The 17939-nt window shown below is 42.6% G+C and overlaps 1 protein-coding gene across 1 annotated transcript in view; it reads left to right on the top strand.

Moving 5' to 3' along the window:
- The window catches only part of LAMB4 (laminin subunit beta 4), a 304586-nt gene that overhangs the window by 58558 nt on the left and 228089 nt on the right, over positions 1-17939 (top strand). Inside the window, 2 exon segments of the mRNA XM_030216762.1 lie at positions 1483-1611; positions 5155-5276. Of these exon segments, the coding sequence (XP_030072622.1) occupies positions 1483-1611; positions 5155-5276 (251 nt within the window).

Raw genomic sequence — 17939 nt, 5'->3', positions numbered from 1 at the left:
GGGGGGGTGGAGAGTGGGCATGATGGTCTGTCCTCTCTTAATGCTGGCCAGGACTTGGATGATTGCATTTAACATGAATTTGCGTTAATTCAATCATCTGGGTCCCGACTCCTGGCAGGACAGGACAGAGTGAGGGAGCAGACAGAAAGGTGCGAGGGAGTGGGGGTGCATGGCAGCGGCCCAGGTGGGAGGGAGGCTCATGGCGGTCCAGTCCTGCCCCGGCCCAGCTGTGCTATCTGGTCCCTGCTGAAAGTAGCCTAAACTCTCACTCATTTCCCTTTTTTTTCAGTTTATATTTCAGTATTTTTTTTCTATTCATAGCATAAACTGGTTTACATATCAACATCCCTCTGAATTTTAAAAAAAAAAAAAATTCTACTAATCTTCAAATAACTGAAGAATGATACAGCCAAGAAAACGTGAAAAGCTCCTTTAGAGCTCAGTCTTGGGAAATGATTCCAGAAGTAGTACGGGTACTGTATAAGCCCCCACAGGAGGGAACGAGATCTTGTCCGTCATTACAAGCCAAAGTGTAAGAAAGATAAATACTTATAAACTTACATAGGAGTATGGAGTGTTTTGTATTTGAAGCCTCCATAAGGAAGTTTCATGGACGTTGTGAAATTACTTGCATAGTTATAGAACATGGTCATCTGCACCTAAATCTATGCGCCGAGATTTACGCAATGTTTTGGTGGTATATTGGATGCATGTAGTTTTAGGCGATGGGATATCAACTAAACGTATTCTATTACCACACCTAAATCTAGGAGCCGTTTATTTATTTATTTGTTACCTTTATACCCCGCTCTTTCCCGCTCGATAGCAGGTCAGTGCGGCTTACATAGTACGGGTTACAAAGTATCATAAAAAAGAACACAGCTGTAGAATGGTAGAGGTAAGATGTGGTTGCTTAGAATAGGTTGAGATAAGTGAAATGGGTAGGGGAGGTAGAGGTAGGGAGGAAGGGGGTGGTATGGGATGGGCTCATAGATTAAGTTGTTATTTGGGTAGGCTTGCTTGAAGAGGTAAGTTTTTAGCAACTTCCGGAAGGGTAGATGGTCACTGATTGTTCGAATGGGTCTGGGTAGGGCATTCCAGAGTTGACTGCGCTTAGGTGAAAATGTTTTCTGTGTGGATTTTTTAGGCACCATATATAGAATCCCCCTTTAGCACTAGCTGATTTTTAGCACGAGCTAAAAACGCTAGTGCACCTTAGTAAAAGACCCCCCAAATGGGTGCTAATGAATTCACATCCTATTATGAATGTTTATCAGTGTCGTGCACATTTTTGCAAACTTCATACACTAAGTAGGGGCAGGTCATTTCGCCTTTCTTTATTTTTGGTTTGTGATATACACGATTTTTGCTCTTTTTGCACTGTGGTTTAGTCTAGAAGTTGGGTGATTTAAGAATTTTTGCCTAAATTTTCTTAAAGGAGTCTTTTGTTATTCTCCCTAAATTTTATGCATTTTATTTTAGGTTCAACCCACAACTTTGCCAAGTGTGATACCTTTTCGTCAGCAGGGGATCGATTTCAGATATGAAAATGGGAAAATAATCTTAAATAAGATGACCCCAGGCAACATTGAAGGAAGGAAACATATAGAGGTAAGGGATATTTAAGTTCTGTGCCTTAATTTTTTTTTTATTAAGCTCTTGAAAATTACGTTTTTTAGAAAACATAAAATATAAAGAAATGCAAAAAGGTTTACTTTGGTACCAGTCTGAATATAATCATATACGTTCTGGCAACCACCTATGGTCTGAATATTCAATCCAAGTGCACGGAATAGACCCAAGATTGGATATCTAGGTCAAATTTAGCTAGAACTGTCAGTGCATGTGAAAATGCTGACCACTGCTGGACGATATTGGGAGAATTATTTTATTACCTCATTCAATATTTATTGTATGTTTTTAAAAGTTTGTTCCTAGTCTATGATATTTACTATTTAATGATGTGCTGTAAATATCTGTGTGCAGGATTCCATTCCATATGTGAAGATGGTTTTCCGAGACCATATCCCGATAAGCCCGTTACGTGGACAGGGCCTGGATTTGCACGTGTTCTCAATGGAACTGACCTAAGATTCACGATCAATAACATTCCCTATCCAATGGACTTCTTATTGCTCTCCGTTATGAGCCTGAGGTATGTTATTGTACATCTGAGTTACTATTTTCTATATGAATAATGCAATGATTTTGGAAAGTGATTTTCAAATTCAGTAACTCCCAACCTGTCAGGTTTTCAGGATAAAAAAATAGGAAGATAGTGGGAAAAGGACCATGGGCTCCAGAGACGATCTTATACTTAAGAAGATTTATTGATCAAAGACTCGACACAACACTGTGTTTCAGCCAAAAAGTGCCTCGGACATCTTTTACATAAAAGGATCTCAAATCTTCGGATATGAAGCATTTCAAATGATCAATAGGGTGGTCTTGAAAAAGACCTTTGTAATAGATAGTGTGAGTCTTCAAATCTGATTAGCAAAAAGTCAGATACAAACGTCCAAAGATTTTGAGATCCTTTATGTAAAAGAGTCCTGAGGCAGGCCTTTTTGGCCAAAACACAGCGTTGTGTCAAGTCTTTGATCAATAAGTCTTAAGTATAAGATTGTCCTTCTGGTCTCTGGAGCCCGTGGTCCTTTTCCCACTATCTTTCTCTCCTTTGTACATTCCCGTGGGACCATGGACTTCTCCGCTCTTGCGGATTTCTTTTGCAGGTTTTCAGGATATCCGCAATGAATATGCACAGCAATTAATTTATAGACAAAAAGAAAGTAGAACTGTGGCACTGGGAGGGGGGCAGGCAGGCCAGGGGAAAGACATGTAGGGGTCTTTTCCTGCTGTTTCACCTCTGTTGGTCTGAGGCCTGGTTAGGCCTGAACCATCTTTGCTGAACCAATATGGATTATACAGCCCGAGCTCTCAACACAACATGAACCAACTTTTCAAAGGAAAACTACTTGGCACAGCTGTGCTAGTGACTTCTTCAAGGACAGTGTACGTGCACTAGCCTTCCAGTTATCTCCAGGGAAGATTGTAGGAGCATGCCTTTCAGAGACAAAGTCTCTGGGAACATTTGTGAACCTTGGAGGGAAAATTTGGTACTGACTGATAAGATGTTCTTGCTGTATGCCCACAAGGCCCCTAATTGTTATGAACGTAAGTGACCTGGACAGATGGACAGATGTGTGTGATTGGTCCATGTTGGTCATCTGGACCCAGAGGGCAGCACGAATGCTGGGCATGAGAGAGACAGAGAAACACAGAAGACAAGAAGTTTCATGATGTATGCATCTCTCTCAGGAGTTAGAGACTGGTTTGCCTAAACACCTGTGAACTGTAACTCTGTAATGAGCACTGCACAAGGTCAAGTTCAGAAGCAGGGCCGCAGAAAGGGGGAGCGGGAGGGCAAAATTCCCTGGGCCTGGCCTCCAAGGGGGGCCTGGCACCGGAGTCTCTCTCTTTCCTGCTCCTGATGGGACCCATGTGATTGTGTCCCAACAGGAACAGGAGAGAGAAAACTCTGGCACCGGGCCCCCCTTGGAGGCTGGGGAGGAGCAGACATAGTAGGACTTCAAGCCAGGGCCTCTGGTTTGGCTAGAAGGAGTCTGCCAAACGGCTGCTTTTCCCCTCAGGCCGCGCATGCTCGTTTTTCAAACTGAGCATGCTCGAAGTGAGAAAAAGCAACCGCAGGGGCAGGCCATGAGGCAGATTGAAGAGCAGCACTGGAGGAAGACCTCTTCTGCTGGCGGGGCCTCGGGAGCCCCACCAGCCAAGGTATTTGCAGTTGCAATGGGGGGGGGGGTGGCAGCGGTGGCGATCCTGGGGGGCAGCAGTGGCGGCGATCCTGGGGGGGGGGGGCGGCAGCAGTCCTGCCCATCTCTCGGCGGCTCTGTTCAGAAGCAGCTCTGCGGCTTCTCCAAAGATGTATAACTGGCTGTAACCCATGCAAGGACATTGGACTAATACCTGACTGAGGAGGCTTGCAGGTGAACACTGCTGTAGGCAGAAGGAGGAGGATACAATTCATCCCCGTCCAGACTCAGAAGCTATGGACCACGAGGGTAAGATAGCAGGATTTTTTCTTATGGCTCAGGTTTAGTTAGTGAGGTTTTTGCCTGTGAAGGATTGGTTGTCTCAGGACCTGTGGTCAGTAGCCTAACTTTGCTGCTAAGTTGGTAGTCTTTTCTCAGGAAATATTATAGTTGTGTAGTTATATATATATATTTTTTTTTTCATATATCTATTGGTAATCTTTAGTATATTTGTACAGTATCCTATTTTGTATTTTGCTTTGCATTATTTTATATCTATTAAATAATATATTTTCATTTTGGCATTATTCCTTTCTTTGCTGGACAGCCAAACACAAACCTAAGGGCCAATTTAGGAACTGGTCATCCTTAGCCAAACGAGTCCAGAGTAATTACTGTCTGAGTGATTTTCTGAAATAATAACAGTGCTTATAGAGCGACAGGAGAAGAGAGTCTGGATCAACGAACAGAGTGGCTGTTCTCTGCTCTGCTCCAGACTCACACCCTCCCTTACTCTGCTTTGGCAGCATTTGGGGGGGGGGGGGGGGGGGGGTAATGAGAGCAGAATCTCCTTTCCCCATCCCGCCCCTCTGTTCCCTGTGCAGCATTTCCGCCTCTGCCCCGCTGCAACTGCCTTATCTGTTCCCAACCCAAGTGGCAAGTTTTTGCAGCATGGGGCCTTTAAAGACAGGCCTGTGCTCAGTGCTACCACATCCTGCTGTCTCTCCGACAGGAATTTAAGTGGAATGCTTTTGTACAATTTGGTTTTGAATTAACTGCTCCATATTTGGGGGTTTTGATTAGATAACTTTGCTTCTCCAACTTTTCAATATTGGCATGATTACATTGTACCCTTTTCTCTCGCTTTATTTGTAGGCTATCACCTTGGGAAACTGAGCCATGTAAATTAAACTTTTAAATAAATCAGTATCTTGTATGCTAGTTACCTGTTGAGTAAATTGTTTGAACACATGCCTAAGGCATTATCAAGAAATAAGTATTTTACAGTAAATTGCTATCAATGAATAATTTGTATCTTTTGGTGTGCAAGAGTGGAACTTTTGTATGTAATTGCCAACTGCCAATATTGTCCCCAAACATGTAGTATTCAGAGGACTGGAAGGCCACGGTACAGATTAAGCCATCGGATCACTCAAGAAGTGAGCACTGTAGAAATAAGATTCCCATGATGGAAGCCCAATCACTTATTCTGCCAGCTGCAGCCAGGTATGAAATTTAACTCTTTGAAATATTTATGCATTATGGACCAAATTCTATATAAAGTGCAAACAAAAATGGAGTGCTAAGCGCTATTCTATAAATGGCACTCTGAGCTGGGACACTGTTCATAGAATCGCACCTAGCGCTGGGATCCGCACCTAACTTTAGGCATAAGATTTATACCAACTGAAATCTAGTGTAAATCCCTGTGTCTAAATTAGGCACAAACCAGGCGTATTCTGCAACAGGGTGCACAATTCTTGCAATTATCATGACCCAGCTATATTCCTCCCATGGCCAGGCCTCCTTTTTAGATCCACGTACAAGAATTTATGCACATATAGAATAGCACCTAGCAAGATGTGTGCGTAGATTCTAGTGCCAATTAGTACCATCTATTGACGCTAATTCATTAATCAAATTGTGTGCACAATTTTGTACATGATATGTAGAATCCAGGGGTAGACGCATATCTTTGGAGGTAAACTTTTTGAACTAGCGAGATGGGGGAAAGTGACTGTGACGTGTATATTCATATTGAGCTGCTACCAGGTATATGGACTATCCAGGTGTAAGTTGGCATTTGCCTTTCATTTAAAGCTGGTTTCAAACTGTTTTATGTTCATTCCATAGCTTAAGACTGATTTTCTTACTGTATCACCAGACTAGTCCTGATGCTTAGGTTTGCCTCTCCTACCAGCAGCTGGAGACTGAGAACCACTGAACTAGTGACATCATCTTTTAAGTACCCATTTAGGGAATCCCAATAGAGAGATTTCAACCATGGTGAAAGAAAGCCAGGTGTGTTTAAGGAGAGAGCAGGGTAAAGGATGCACATTATTCCTGTCAACTTCTAAGCAGCTTATCAATGCAAAGAAAAAACACAATTTGAAGTGCCTGTATTCAAATGCTAGAAGCCTAAAATATTCGATGGGAGAGTTAGAATATAGCACTAATGATGAAGTAAGTATAATAAGCATCTCAGAGACTTAATGGAAGGAGGACAATCAATGGGACAGTGTGTTAACAAATTATATCTCAACAATAGAGGGGATCAAATGGAGGGGGGAGGGGTTGCACTATCTGTTAAAGACGGAATTGAGTCAAACAAAATAAACATTCTACATGAAATAGATAGCAAGTGTGGAATCATATGGATAGAAATTTCATGTGTGAAGGAAAGGAGTATTCTGTAGGGTTGCATTACCATCCTAGGACAGAATTAACAGACAGATGAAGAAATGTTTACAGAAATTTGGAAAACTGGCAAATTGGGCAACAGTATAATGGGTGATTTCAATTACTCCAATATTGAATGGACCAATGGATAAATGTTCATCAGGGAGTTATAGGGAGATAAAATTCCTAAATGACTGCTTACTGGAGCAACTGGTCAGGAACTGTTCAAGAGAGGGAGTCATATAAGAGGCCAACCAAATTTTGGTTTTGATTTCAGCTACAGTGCTGATGCTGATCCCAAATCCTTTCTCTGCCCCAAATTTGGTTTCGGTGAAATGTGTTCATTTTCAGCCAAAATGGCCATGTATTTTCAGTGGAAGCTGAAAATTTTGCTTTGTCTTATTGGTCTCCTTTCCTCTCCCCCAAACAGGAGTTGCCTCTCTGCTCATGGACTTCCCTGAGTGCCTTCACCTTCTACCAATAGGCTTCCCTTGGCCTATTTTAGAATGCCAGGTGGTCTAGGGATATAGTAGGGGCAGGAGTGGTCCCCAGTTTAGGCCTGCCCATTCTGGCTCTGCTCTCAAATGGCTGCCATCAACTTCTGCCCTGGACTATACCACTAGACCACCAGGGATTGTAAAGTAGTCTGGGAGGGAGGGCTACTCTTTGTATCTTTTTTATTTTGTACTAAGATTGCAAGTAATGCAGTTATGATCTTTTTTCTTTTTATTTATTTATTTATTTATTTATTTATTTATTTATTTATTTAATATTTTAAAGGATACACACTACAATGTGACCATGCAAATCGCATTAGATCCGTAAATAGAAAAACAGTTAGTTTAGCATATAAGGAAACAAAAAGAACATTTTTTCCTGTCCACATAAAGAAAGAAATTGATTCCAAGATTAGGAATTATATTAACAAAAGAAAACAATTAATTTAATACGCATTCGCTACCTCTTTGTTCATGCTCCAGCTGTTATGTGGGTGGGCATATAACATTCACTTCAACTCTAGCATCTAGGAAATCTCTAAGCTGTTTAGGGTCACAAATTGGAAATTGTTTACCTTCAAACATTACATTGCAAATACAGGGAAAAACGTAATACAAAATTTGCTTAATGGCCTCAACTCTGGGTCGCATTCCAAGAAGGCCCTGCCGTCTCATTTGTGTTGGCCTAGATAGATCCGGAAATATCCTAACCTTGGAACCCATAAACAAGCTGTCTAAATGTCTCAGGGAAAGTCTTAATACTGCATTCCGGTCTGGTTCCAGCACAAAAGTAACCACATAGTTGTCCTGTGTGTAATCACTTCCAGGGAACTTTCCAGGAAGGAAGTAGATTCATTTCTCTGCCTCCGTCCCTCGTTTAGGTAATTCACCCGTTGTTCCTTTAGTATTCCAAATATAATAGGCCCGAGTTATAGGAGGTAGTGAGGTCTTTATCCATTCCCAGTATATCCGTCATGTATTTTTTCAATCATATCCATTGGGGAAATTAAAGGGGATTTGGGAAATTAAGTAACCGAAGGTTAAGTCTACGAGCTTGATTTTCTAGGTATTCTAACCGTTTATGTACAAAGTTACTGTCTTTAACCAAAGTAGATTCCAAAGTCCCCATTCTTGAATTTTAGTTATCCAAGCTTTCAATCTTACAGGATTGCTGTGCAGTTACTTGAGCCTGTATCAGAACGGCTTCAGAAAGAGTTCTAATATCATTAGTGTTTTCTTGCAACATTTTTTTGCATAGAGGAGTGAGTGTCATGAACCATATCCCAATGAGGCATATTTCAAAGCACTTTGGGAGGCTAAGTTCCATATGTTTCTATGGAACTTTGGGAGGCTAAGGCTTTGAAAATAAGCCTCATTGTGACTCAAGCGTCACATTCGAGGGTTTAATTATTCCACCTGTTGTTACCAAGGTGTGGGACGGGGATTCAGTACGTGACAATTTATTCACAATATGTTGTGGTAATACCTTTAAGGCCAAACTGGCCGAAAACGCCTGTTCCTGTGTCCCAGTCCGATTGACAGCAGGCCTCCCCTCCAACAGTTGCGGGTTAAACACTCCGGTCTCCGTTCTGTTCGGGCTGCTGAAAATAACTCACTCCCTGGTTTGTGGTGGTGCCCTGCGTTCCACGGGGCTCAAGGAAGCCCCGTCTCCGCTTCCCATCGACGTCAATGCGTCGATCTGTACAGAGGGAGTCGATGTGCAGAGAGGACCCGGTTGCGTCGTGGGAAATTGCAGAATAGCTTGTTTCAATCCCGACGATGGTCCAGGAGTCGAGGGGACCTCCTTTACCTTCCCCCTTCGCTTCCCCATTAAAAACGAGGAGTCGTGGGTCTCGGAAGAAACAGCAATCCGCAACAAACACTCGGAGCCTCAACAGGTGCGTGCGTTCAAAGCGCCATCTTGGAATCGGCCTAATGCAGTTATGATCTTGCACAATAGTTTAAACGGTCAATTTGATTTGATTTATGTTATTTAGAGTCCCTTTTATATGGTAAATTAGATTAGATTTTGTTATTTGGGGTCCCTTTACTAAAGCTTGCATGCTTTAAATGCTAAGAAGCTCATAGCTTAAAAAGGCTTTTTAATAAATGCTTTTGATACACACTTTTAGCAAGAATTTAAGACCATAAATTTTGATGCTAAGTTCCTTAGGAACTGGCCTCTCTGTGGACATCAGCTGTCACTCCGAGTGTGGCAGAAAGTCAGTCATTGTAAAAAGACCATGGTTTTTAGTTTAAGTTTTCATTAGCTGTGGTTCATGTGTGTGGAGGCTATTTGGCTTGGAGGTAAATATGGTCTTTTATTATTTAAATTATTATATTCTGCCTTTGATACAGTAGGTTTAGCAGAGGGATGAAGACTGCAAGCTCTGACAGTCCTCAGTTGCCTTCATTGTTAATGTCCACACAACCAAACTTGAGTTTTGTTTTTTGGCTGAAACCAGGTGATGAGTTTTCAGTTTTGGCCCAAAGCTTTCAGGTAGTTTTGGTGGCAGTTTTGATTTCAACCGAAACTGAAAAGAAGGAGTTTGGTCTGCCTCTACTGGATATGCCACGATGAGTGCTCCTCCGTTTACAGTGATTTTTCTCTTATTTTGTTTGGAAAATATAGTTAAATGTAAAGGGAAAATGAGGTCTTACCCAGCAGAGTCCTCCTCAACCACTCAGTAGCTCATGACCAAGGGCCCTGTTTACTAAGCTGTGCTATAGGCACGCTAGCATTTTTAGCATGAGCTAACGCTAGAGACACACATAGGAATAACATAGGAATATATGAGTGTCTCTAGTGTTTAGCGTGCACTAAAAACACTAGTGCACCTTAGTAAATAGGGCCCCAAGTTTGTAAGTGCAAGTGAAACCCCTCTGTAGAAAGGGGTTATGACATGGTTTGTGTGTTGAAAAAAAAAGATGGCAGCTGAAGCTAGCTAGGACCAGTCAGTAAAAGATACATTACATAAGTACATAAGCATCGCCATGCTGGGACAGACCAAGGGTCCATCAAGCCCAGCACCCTGTCACCGACAGCAGCCAAAAGAACAAGCAATTTGTCCCGCCCATCCTAGAAATACTATATTATTCCCTCGTCCATTCAATAACATTCTATGGCTTTTTCCTCCAGGAAGCCATCCAACCCTTTTTTGAAGTCCGCTAAGTTAACCGCCTTAACCACCTTTTCCGGCAGCGAATTCCAGAATTTAACTACGCGTTGAGTGAAGAAAACTTTCTTCCGATTCGTTTTAAATTTACCATACTGCAGTTTCATTGCATGCCCCCTTGTCTTAGTATTTTTGGAAAGCGTAAACAGACGCTCCACATCGACCCATTCCATTCCACTCATTATCTTATAGACCTCTAATGCCTCAGTGTGTTGCTAGGGGGGAGGGTGCAGCCATATGCAAATAATTGAACTTACTGTGAGAAAAGGGGTTGTTAACTGTGAACATTTGTATATGTAAAATGTTTATAACAGCTGCAGGAAAAAGATCAGACTGTGCTTAAAGAAAGGCACATGGGGCGGACCAAGATGGCGGCACTCTGAGCTCCTTGTGAATGTTCTCTCTAAGCTTGCTACGTATCCAGTGAATATTCTTCTTTTTTTCCTCAAACAACTATGCCCTATACGAAAAGGAAAGGCTCCGTGAAGGTCAGTACCCCATCGACCAGAACTTCATCGCCCACGCAGCAAAGCATAGAAAGATTCACAATGAGGCATTCCACCGTACCTCAAGTCGGAGAGACTCCCGCTGTGTTTCTGGCTCAAGGAGAAGCCGAGACCCTGGGACTGGACACAACATTGTCCCCTCCGATGTTGTTCCCACCGCCGCATCCAGCTGAACTCGACCATTGGGGCGGAACTTCCGCTCATGAAGAGGGCAGAGGTCGATGATCCGGCTGAGGTTTGGAGAACTTTGGTTCTCTCGACGGGACCAGTAACAGCTAAGGGCCGCAAATGCGGCGGGTAACGCTGGAGTCTATTTAGGATAAACTCCAGCACCTGGATCGGACCGTGACAACTCCGCAGGCCAATTAGAAACGCTTATGAGTACTGTTCAAAACTTGTTCACAGCATTTGCAACAATAAAAACTGAAGTTAATGAAAAAATAGACTCTATGAATATAAAAGTGAATAAAACGAAAGAAACTTCAGTACAGCTGATAAAGGACAATGCTTTGTTACACCGTAAAATGGAACAATTTGAGAACTATAACCGAAGGTTAAATCTCAGACTATTGAATTTTCCTTGAACATCTGTATATACTCCTCTGGAGATAGTCAAACGATACCTAATTGTGAATTTAAAGTTTTCCCCAGAAACTATACCGCCCTTAAATAAGATATATTATTTGCCTAATAAGAGAGATAAAGAGGATTTACAGAGTTTACCACAAACTCAAGGAGAACTGAATATTTCAGATATTTTGGAAACATCTTTAACATCAGTAACCGAGAGACAAACTTTACTTGTTTCATTTATTTTTGAACAAGACCAAGAAACTGTGAGAAGACTGGCTTTAAAAAACCTACAAACATTATTTTATGGAGGAAAAATATGGGTTTTCCCTGATGTTACTAAGCAAACGCGGGATAGAAGAAAAGCTTTCCTAGCGTTAAGAACTGAGACAATTTCCTTAGGAGAATCATTTAATTTAAATTACCCCTATAAATGTAATATTAAATATTTGGGACCAAAATATGTTTTCTTTCTACCAGAGCATTTAAGACCGTTTATTGATCAAAAAAAACTGTGAGACTTGTGGGACTCACACGGTCACGATCTATGGTTAGAGGAATATTAAGAATATTGGTGGATAAAAGTGTCAGGCCTTTTCTTTATGTTTATAAATATTTCTATTTAAATCTCATCTCCTGAGTTAATAACGGGATCCTCCCCCTATTATTTGTGGTCTAATACAAGATGAAAAATTATTACCTTGACTTGATTTCCTAAAATTATGCTTGTCTGATTTTTCCTGTTCAAGTTGTAATGCTTGTAAAGAATATAATTTATAATAAAAAATTTAAAAAAAAAAGAAAGGCACATATTGTGCAGAGATAATAAAAGCATTTTTTGGGTGGCAAGACAGACACCTCACCCTGATTTCAAAGGAGGAAAATTTGGGTGGCCCTAGTGTTCTAGTCATTTTAATTATAGTGGAATGGGATGGATGAGTTATATTTTAGATTATTATTATTATTATTGCAAACGCTGGTTGAAGGAAAAAAAAGCTGGATCAGGATATAATAAAAGGCTGTAATTTTTAAGGTTTTAGCTTACAGAGAGGTGGAATTTAATAGGAGTTTGGATGGAAGGAATTCTTTTTCTGTCCCGGAGGTGGAGATGAGGTGGGTGCTGGGGTGGAGGAAATAATCTTAGTACTGTAAAGACTGTAGTTACAGGGTTTGGCAAAGATGAAGGCTGGAAAGTTAAGTTCACAGTGGTATTTATATGGATTTTCTCATGGAGAAGGAAGGGAAATCTTTCCCACTTATACTTTTTGGCTCCTGGTGGAGGCACCAGGCACCACATACTTAATGGACCAAAAGAGGCCCTAAGGGGGAATCCTGATAGGTCAGGCCCCAAACCCAGGGACGTTCCTGAGGTGTTAATACCGGAGCAGGCAATGAGGCAGTATATCCAGTTAAGAAACAAGTCTGAGCACTGACCTGCAGTTTCCACCTCCCGAGTTGACTACACAGGAGAGTGCCAATTCTGCTGGAGCAACACATATAGCGGGTCAGTCTCAGGGAGAACGGCCAGTGACTGGGATGGCATCAGTGGGATTTGACAATTTAAGAGAAACATTGTTTTAAAAAACAAAGGAAAGAAGACTGAATGAAGTTAAAATTGCAGCAATCTAATATTTTCTCTGAAGCAGTCAGTTAAATGCCATGAAACGCAGGCTGCATCGGATCTGAGACTGCATTAGAGACCTAATTTTGGTAATATGCAGATTTACAAAGACAAGTGTCCTGAAGAGTTTATTGTTGATATATATATATATATATACAGTGCAATCCGCTTAAGTGCAAGGGTCTGGGACCAAAGAAATGCATGCACTTAACCGGAGCATGCACTTAACCGTTGTGACCCAAAGAAGCTTGACATCTGATAAACATGTGTACAGTACTGTTTATTATTATACACACAGTATACAGTCTCCGTTAACTGACATTAGGCTTACTTGAAGTAATCAGTTATAGTCCTCTGTACACTATTGGGTCTATGAGTTCCATAGACTACGTCTGCCAGACGGTAAAAACTGTCATAGCACTGACATCCAGTGGCCTCCAGATAGGCCCGCACGGTGTTCAGACTCTCCAGTGCTCTTGCAAAAGTGACAGGAGGAGGTTGTTGAATTTCGTCAGCATGTGCCTCGCTGCTCATTTCATCCTCTGTTTCATCATCAGCCGTTGTTGTCTGCGTGTAGGCGCATATCTCAACATCAGTGCTGTCATCAGCTGTTTGTAGATCATAATCAACAGCTGCGTAGCTATGAAACTCCTGGGATGTCAATAACCTGTTCATCTGATGCGTTTGCAACAGCTGCATCTGTTTCGTCCCTCTCCACATCCTTAACAAAGCTTACCCGCTTGTAGCAGTTCACAATGGTTGCCTGTGTAACATGATTCCAGGCTTCTTTCTGCATATGTAGGGAATCCAACAGTGATAGATTACGAGCTAGTTCAACAGCATGTTTATCCTTGTCAGTATGGTCATCCATAACGCTCATCAGACGACGTGGCACAAGAGCCCGATAATGTTGTTTGAAATTAACTATTTTGCCCTGATCCATAGGTTGGATCAGAGAGGTAGTATTTGGTGGCAGGAAGACCACCTTGACGTTAGACAACCTGACATCATCCCTGTGTGCAGCACAATTATCGCAAAGCAACAAAATCTGACACTTTTGTGCCCGGATTCTAGTGTCTAACTTCTTTAGCCACTGCTTCCAAATTTCCCCAGTCATCCATGAATTTGCATTAGCCTCATAAGACACAGGAAATCGTTTAACTTTCTTGAAGCAACGGGGTTGTTTGCTCTTTCCAATGACGAGGGGTTCCAACTTCTCACTCCCATCCATATTGCAGCAAAGGAGGATCGTCAGTCGGTCCTTTGACGTTTTACCTCCTGTAGTTTCGGCATCTTTGAATGCATGTGTTCCATCAGGAATTGCTCGCCAGTAGAGACCGTTTTCGTCAGCATTGAAAATGTCACGAGGTGCAAACTCGTTCAAGAACTGAAACAACCCAATTTTCAGCACCAAAGTCATCAGCGTCTTGTTTCTCACCATGCTGTTTCTTGAATTTTATGCTGTTCCTCTCCTTCCATCTTTCCAACCATCCAACAGTGGCTTTGAATTCAGTTAGTCCAACACTTTCAGCTAGCTGGTTAGCTTTCTCCATAAGCAGTGGACCACTGACAGGAAACTGTCTGCTCCTGACTTGAGAAAACCACCAAAGAAGAGCATCTTCTACCTCCTCAGCTTTTCCCGCACGTTTTTGTTTCCGTTGTGGATTTGTATTGTTTTGCCAGTCTTCTAGAAGCTGGTCTTTCGTCTTCAAGACACGTGAAATTTTTTTTTTTTTTTTTTTTAATTTTTTTACCATTTATTTTATTATTTTCATGTATAAACATATCAAAACAGAGAATAACTTTAATACAGCCATATTGCTTGATACATTGCCTGGACTGTTTCCCATTTCTAGTTCCATTCATTCAATTTCTCAGAACCCCTCCCACCCTTTCCCTCCCTCTCATCCCCCTCCCTCCCCCCCCCGCTCAATCTACTCATTCGTGCCTAATATTTACTGTCTCTTAGTGTCTCGGGAGGACAACCACTGTTCATAAAGCTTCCAAGTCTTTTGATGTTGTATTAAATGTCCATTCCGTAATGCTGTGAGTTTGGACATAAGGCAAATGTAGTCTAATTTTTGCAGGACTTTTTGAAGGCCCGGCAGTGATGGTTGTTTCCAAGCCGCTGCTAATACCAGCTTGCCTGCCACAAACAGTTGTCCAGCAAACTGGTGTATTGGGTTTGGAACTCCTTTGGGTTTGAAATGTAGCAAACAGTAATCCATCTTCATTGGGTAGGTTATCCCAGTGACCTCAGTCAAAAATTTCAAAAGCATGGTCCAGTATGTCTGAGCGTGTGTGCAGGCCCACCAGATGTGGAACATGTCCCCTATTCCATCACACTGTCGCCAGCATGTAGCTGAACATCCTCTAAACATCTTTGCAATGCGATGTGGGGTATAGTACCAACAGTATAAGATCTTATGTCCATTCTCAATCATAGAGCTAGAAATCGAGACCTTAAGCAGAGATTTAAATGCTAATTTCCATTGTTGGAAAGTGTATGTTTCCTTCAAGGCTTCATTCCATATAGCTAAATAATGTTCTACGGGGTTGGAGTACAAGAGCAATGCTTCATAGAGTCTTGATATGCTCCCCTTACCTCCCCCTCTCATCATACACATTTCTATCTTAGTTTCTGATAAGTTAAGCTCATCTCTTGCCCTTCGCTTTATAAAATCCTGTACTTGGTAATATTGGAAAGCCTGTAAGGAGGATAAACCATGTTCCCTGCAGAGCTCTTCAAACGCTATTGTCGTGTTCTCCTCCCACATTTGGCCCAACGTACACAGACCCATATCTTCCCAGCCGCAGTAGGCCGTGGTATGCCTTCCTGGCGTAAAGTGCGGAGCAAATCTAAGGTACATGTGCCGAAAAAACTTACGTCCTGGAAAAAACTGTTCTCGCACCCCACCCCAGGTGTGCAAGGGCCACTGCATCAGCGGCGGGCATCCCTTGATGAGTTCATCCAACTCCTGTTTAGCCAGCCATGGAATAGCCCTAAGCGGGAAAGGGCCCACCCAGCCCTGCTCCATCCTGACACTTAACTTTTCTGTGTCTGTGAACCAGGCCGCTATTGTTCTAAGATGTGCCGCCTGGTAATATAAGGTGATAGAGGGGACCCCCATCCCTCCCTGCTGTCTTGGTTGGTACATAACTTCTCTTCTAACTCGCGGTGGTCTTTTTTTCCAGATAAATGAGAAGATGTCCCTCTGGAGGCCTCGTAAGAAGCTATCTGGGATGGAAATTGGTAAAGCCATAAACAGATACAATATCCTTGGGAGTACTACCATTTTTACTGCACTTATCCTCCCAACCCAGGACAACTGTAGACCCCCCCATCTTTGCAAGTCTTGCAGCAAACGTTTCGCTATCTCGGGGTAATTAACCTGGTATAACTCCTTGATGTCTCTGGGAATATTAACCCCCAGATATCGAATGTGTCGCGATGCCCATCGGAACGGAGTTGCCTGCTGTAGACGGGCTTTTTGTTCAATGGGAATATTTATGTCAAGCACTTCAGATTTGTCTAGATTAATCTTAAACCCCGAGACTTTCCCGTATGCAGTTAGCATCTCTAATATTTTCGGAAAGGAGGTCTCAGGATCTTTTAGCATCAGCAGGACGTCATCTGCAAAGAGAAGCGTCCGCGTTTCGATTCTACCCAATCGTGGCCCCTTTACTTCTGGATGTGCCCGAAGCCTAACCGCCAACGGCTCCATTACAATGGCAAAAAGCAGGGGGGACATTGCACATCCCTGCCTTGTTCCTCTATATAAATTGAAGGGCTCTGTCAGTCTGCCATTTATTCTAATGGAGGCCTGAGGAGTTTTATAGATTAGTCGAAGCCAGTGGAGGAAACGCCCGGTGAATCCCATTTTATCTAGCACTCCAAACAAGAAGGACCAGCTCACTCTATCAAATGCCTTTTCGGCATCTAGTGACAGAATGCATAATGGAGACCGCGTGTCCTGTGCATGGTATACCAAATGTAGTGCTCTACGTATATTATCGAATGTCTGTCTCCCATGCACGAAGCCTGCCTGATCCTCATGAACTAGAAAGGGTAAATGTTTTTGCAGTCGTGTTGCCAAAATCTTTGTGAAGATCTTATAGTCTATCCCTAACAGTGAGATAGGCCTATAAGATCCACAGAGCTGCGGGTCCTTCCCTGGCTTATGGATGACCGTAATATTAGCCAGATTCCAGGTTGGGGGGAGCCCCGGACTGACCTCCAGGGAATTAAACACTTGCAATAACAATGGGGCCACAAGCTTCCCAAATGTTTTATAGAATTTGCCAGTGAAGCCATCGGGTCCCGGAGCCTTACCTGCCGGGAGCTCCTTAATAGCATGAATAACCTCTTCCATTTCAATGGGGTGCGCTAGCATCTGAGTGGCACTAGGTGTCAGTCTTGGAAGCTCTAACCCCTCTAGGTAATCTGTTATCTCTTTGTGATCTGTCTCCTCGCCTCTGGTGTATAACTTCTCATAAAAGTCTTTGAATGCTAACTCTATATAATCAGAGTCTGTGTGAGTGTCCCCTCCCTCATCCCTTAGGCTCGCAATTATGTTGCGGTTCGCTTGCTGTTTTAATCTATAGGCCAGAAGATGGCTAGCCTTATTGCCAAATTCGTAGTGAGTCTGTTGAGCCTTCTGAAGACTCTCGGAAATATCCGCCAGCTCCAAATCACAGATTTGATCCCGCAGCCGGCGAACTCTATCCAAGCTCGCCTGCTTATGTTCCGATCTACCACTATGAAGCCTGGCTTCTTCCTGTTCTAATTGTTTCCGGAGAGTCGCCTCTTTTGACATTCGCTGTTTCCTAGTGTGTGCCTTCAGCGCTATGAGGTGACCCCGCATGACTGCTTTAAATCCCTCCCAGACTATTATCGGTGAAACTGTCCCATTATCATTGAATTGGATATATTCTTTAATATTGGTTTCAATGCTAACTAGATTAGCCGGATCTTGCAAAAGAGCATCATCCAGACGCCAGCTTTTCTGTCTCCCTCGCGTATTGGGTAATGTCAACTGCATCAGAACCGGAGAGTGGTCTGACCAGGTTCTAGGTAGAATCTGCTGTGTCCCCGTCAGTCCTGCTATCGCTGCTTCTCC

The sequence above is a fragment of the Microcaecilia unicolor genome, chromosome 10, assembly GCF_901765095.1.
Source record: "Microcaecilia unicolor chromosome 10, aMicUni1.1, whole genome shotgun sequence".
Classification (NCBI taxonomy): domain Eukaryota; kingdom Metazoa; phylum Chordata; class Amphibia; order Gymnophiona; family Siphonopidae; genus Microcaecilia; species Microcaecilia unicolor.
This window is presented reverse-complemented; position numbering and strand designations above follow the sequence as displayed.